Genomic DNA, 3,489 nt, shown 5'->3' on the forward strand with positions numbered 1-3,489 from the left:
AAAAATACAAACAAACTGAAGTAAAGGGAAGAACATTTATGTCAAACGAATATGCATCCTCATTCATCCTGTTTTTTTTTGTGTGTGAAATCTACGTCTTTTGGTCTCAAAACTACGTGTTGTAGTCATTCTTGTATGTATTGCTTTATGACGTTTTGTGAAAAATCTGTATATGATGGAGAAAAATCATATCATTTTCGGATTCAGCGTACAGGAATTACTGTGGAGCATGTAAAAATTTCAAGATTATGAAACTATCGTAGGCCTGTGTAATTGTTATGGTTTAAAAAGTACTGCCATCATTATAGCGTTATTTTCTATTTTTGTTTTAAAATATCATAATATTTTTCTGCGATATAATCATAATTGTAATAATAATCGCTATCTCACTCGTGGTTTACAGCTGTCATTACGATTTCTTGGAAATCCAAGATGATGAGGTTTTACGATACTGTGGAGACTACAGGTCAAAATTAAAGCTACTCAGACGATTGAGTATAACCAACGAAATAAGGTTAAAGTTTCTTTCTGATTTCTCTTACTCAAAGAAAGGGTTTAGAGCGGAGGTTCGTCTTTGGAACAGTAAAAAAGGTCGTATATTTTATTTTGCTTCATCTAATTTTTATTTTACTCGAGCGACGTAATTTACCAAGATACTAAAAATAAAAATAACCTTTTGAAAACTTTTTATGATTAACTAAGATACTGAACAAAAGGAATAACTTGTAATGATGACTAAGATATTGAGCGTAATAAATAACTTTCTAAAACTTCTAATGATTGACTACGATAATGAACATGAAAAAGAAGTTGTTCAAAACTTGTAATGATTGACTAAAATACTGAACATAAGAAATAAGTTGTCAAAAGCTTATAGTGACAACTAAGGTACTGAACTAAAATTAACTTGTCTAAAACTCTTTATAATTAACTAAAATATTTAACGTAATAAATAATTTGTCAAAAACTTGTAATGTTTGACTAAGATACTGAATGTAAAAAATAACTTGTCTGAAACTTGTAATGATTGACTACCATAGTGGAAGTAAAAAAACAACTTGTTGGGTGTTTTCTTATAGCAAAGCCACATGGGGCTGTCTGCTGCGTCCACTAAAGGGAATAGAACTTCTGATTTTAGCATTGTAAATCATAAGACTTACTGTTGTCCCACTAGGAAACAATACCTTATTCAAAATTATAATAATTAACTAAGATACTGTAAATAAGAAATGATTGATCCAAAATTTGAAATGATTTACCAACATGCTGGGCATTTTAATAGCTAACTAACGTTATATTAATTACAGGTTAATTAGTTAGATGATTACTATGTAAATGACAAGCAAATTAAAATTAATTAATATGCAAATTGTAACTAATATTCATATTTTTAATCATATGATGTAACCTAATAACGCTCTTCCTGTTGTTATATAAAAGAATGATATCTTAGATTTTGTGCAAAAACGGTCTGATTTCTTGGGGAACATTCACTGACGTCAAGGACTTGCATATTAATTATTAAAAAATAGCTTGATATTAAATTTGATTACTACCTGCATTTTAATCATTTCATTAATTAACTTTCAATTAATAAACATTAATTTGATATTAAAAATCTTAATGTTTATTATCATTTGCATATTAATGTAATTTTAATTTTCATATTATTTACATGGTAATAATTAATTAATTAACATTTAATTATTAAAACATTAATTAGATATTAGAATGGGAATATCAATTACTATTTGTATATCCTTTATATATGCTTATTAACTACATATGACGTCATCCCCTTCCTCACTTTTGCCTCGATAGTGACATTATAACTACTCATATACAAAAGGTAAAGTTATATAAAAATGCAATCTAGAACTGTTAGGTGTAGATTTATTTATATATATATATTCTATATTTTAATTCATATTTGGGGTAAACATTTCAAGATAATTCGCCCTACTTAGTGAATTTCAGAAAACTCTGTAGATATAAAATTCAAAATTACTAAAAAAATGCTGATATAACGTAAATGGCTTTTGTTTTCTTCATTAGTTTTGAGAAATTGAGAAAGAAGTGAAGATTGCAAATTATTTCATGGCTTAGTCCAGGACTAATAATGAAGAATGGTACTCCTACGAAACCTGGTCTAATTTGAAACAGTGAGCCAAAAGAAAAATAGATCATATATTTAACATCCTTGTTTGCACAAGAAGTTGGTTAAAACGATCTTTTTCATGTGACCTCTACCTATTCTCTTCACTTCTTTGTATGGGTTTAATTGTCTAGTATTCTTTGCCATGTGCCTTTTTTGTTACAAATATATGTAAAACTGTAAACTTATATAAATATTTTTCTAGATAGTGTATCTTCTGAAATACTGTGCGGAAACAGAATATTTCACCTTTACGACCACCAATGTTTCCTGCTAGTTTCTTACCCAGAAGTCAGCTGGTACACTGCTCATCAGATATGTGGTGGATCTGAAGCGAGTTTAGCTACTTTTCACAAACAAGAAGAGATACATTTTGTAAATCAGCTCATCCAATCTACTGAAATCTTCATGTCAGGATCGCTGTACTGGATAGGTGCAACTAAGGAAGTAGGAACAAAGAATTGGCACTGGATTGATGGACTGCAGATCAACCAATCAGGTGAAACAAAAAGTGTTTAAACTGCTTTTTGTGTATGTATTATACCTAATTGAGAATTTAAAATACTGAAAAATAACATAATGCAAAAGCTTTTGCATTATTTTAGTTTAAAGTATTGGCAAGTATTTGAATGTCGGTAATAGAAACAAAATATATCAACTAATTAGATAAAATCAGTACTAGTCTACTTGGTTACAAGTTTTTGTGGTTGTTATTAAGCAGAAAGCTACACAATTGGCATTATAAACCTTCAGAGTTGAGCCAGTGGGGTGCAGTACAAGTGGGATCCTAATCAAAAACTTCAACTGATCACGGAAGTCTCGTCAACAAATACACACACATACCTAAGAATATTGACGATATAGATGTTTATTCTTGTAGCCACAATTCAGTAGGCCCTTGCAATTAGATGATGTTCTAAAATAATAAATAATTATATTACTCAAAAACTAGTTTTTACTTAATTTATAAGGGCATCAAAACACAGTTAATACTTAAATCGTTGTTTATGCATATATATTACAAGTGAAAAATGATTACTAACATTTTAACTGATATGATGTATAACAAGTTTATTCCATATGAAAAATATTGTTACGACAGCAGAAGTCACGCGACGCTGGGAGCATGCGTGCTGGAGTTTCTAGAAGGATCATGAATTATCGAGAAACCCCGCGAATGTCCGAGTGTTTGCCAGTAGCCCTCTTTTTTTAGTATAAAAGCCCGGCAAATAAAGCCAGAGTAAGGGAAATATGAAGATAGATTAAAAAGATAGATAATTGAGTCAAACAATACAGAACAGTAGGCACCGTAAGTAAAGTGTGTGAATCACTGT

General features: G+C 29.9%; 1 protein-coding gene across 1 annotated transcript in view; it reads left to right on the forward strand.

Moving 5' to 3' along the window:
• Positions 1–407: 407 nt before the first annotated feature.
• LOC111086360 (cubilin-like) overlaps positions 408–3,489 on the forward strand; it is a gene marked incomplete at its 3' end in the record, with an annotated part of 47,048 nt that continues 43,966 nt past the window's right edge. Inside the window, exons 1-2 of the mRNA XM_022388919.1 lie at positions 408–591; positions 2,361–2,654. Coding sequence (XP_022244627.1) covers positions 2,564–2,654 — 91 coding nt within the window. The remainder of the gene's footprint in view (positions 592–2,360; positions 2,655–3,489) is intronic.

This window comes from Limulus polyphemus, unplaced genomic scaffold (assembly GCF_000517525.1).
Source record: "Limulus polyphemus unplaced genomic scaffold, Limulus_polyphemus-2.1.2 Scaffold1043, whole genome shotgun sequence".
Taxonomy (NCBI): Eukaryota; Metazoa; Arthropoda; class Merostomata; order Xiphosura; family Limulidae; genus Limulus; species Limulus polyphemus.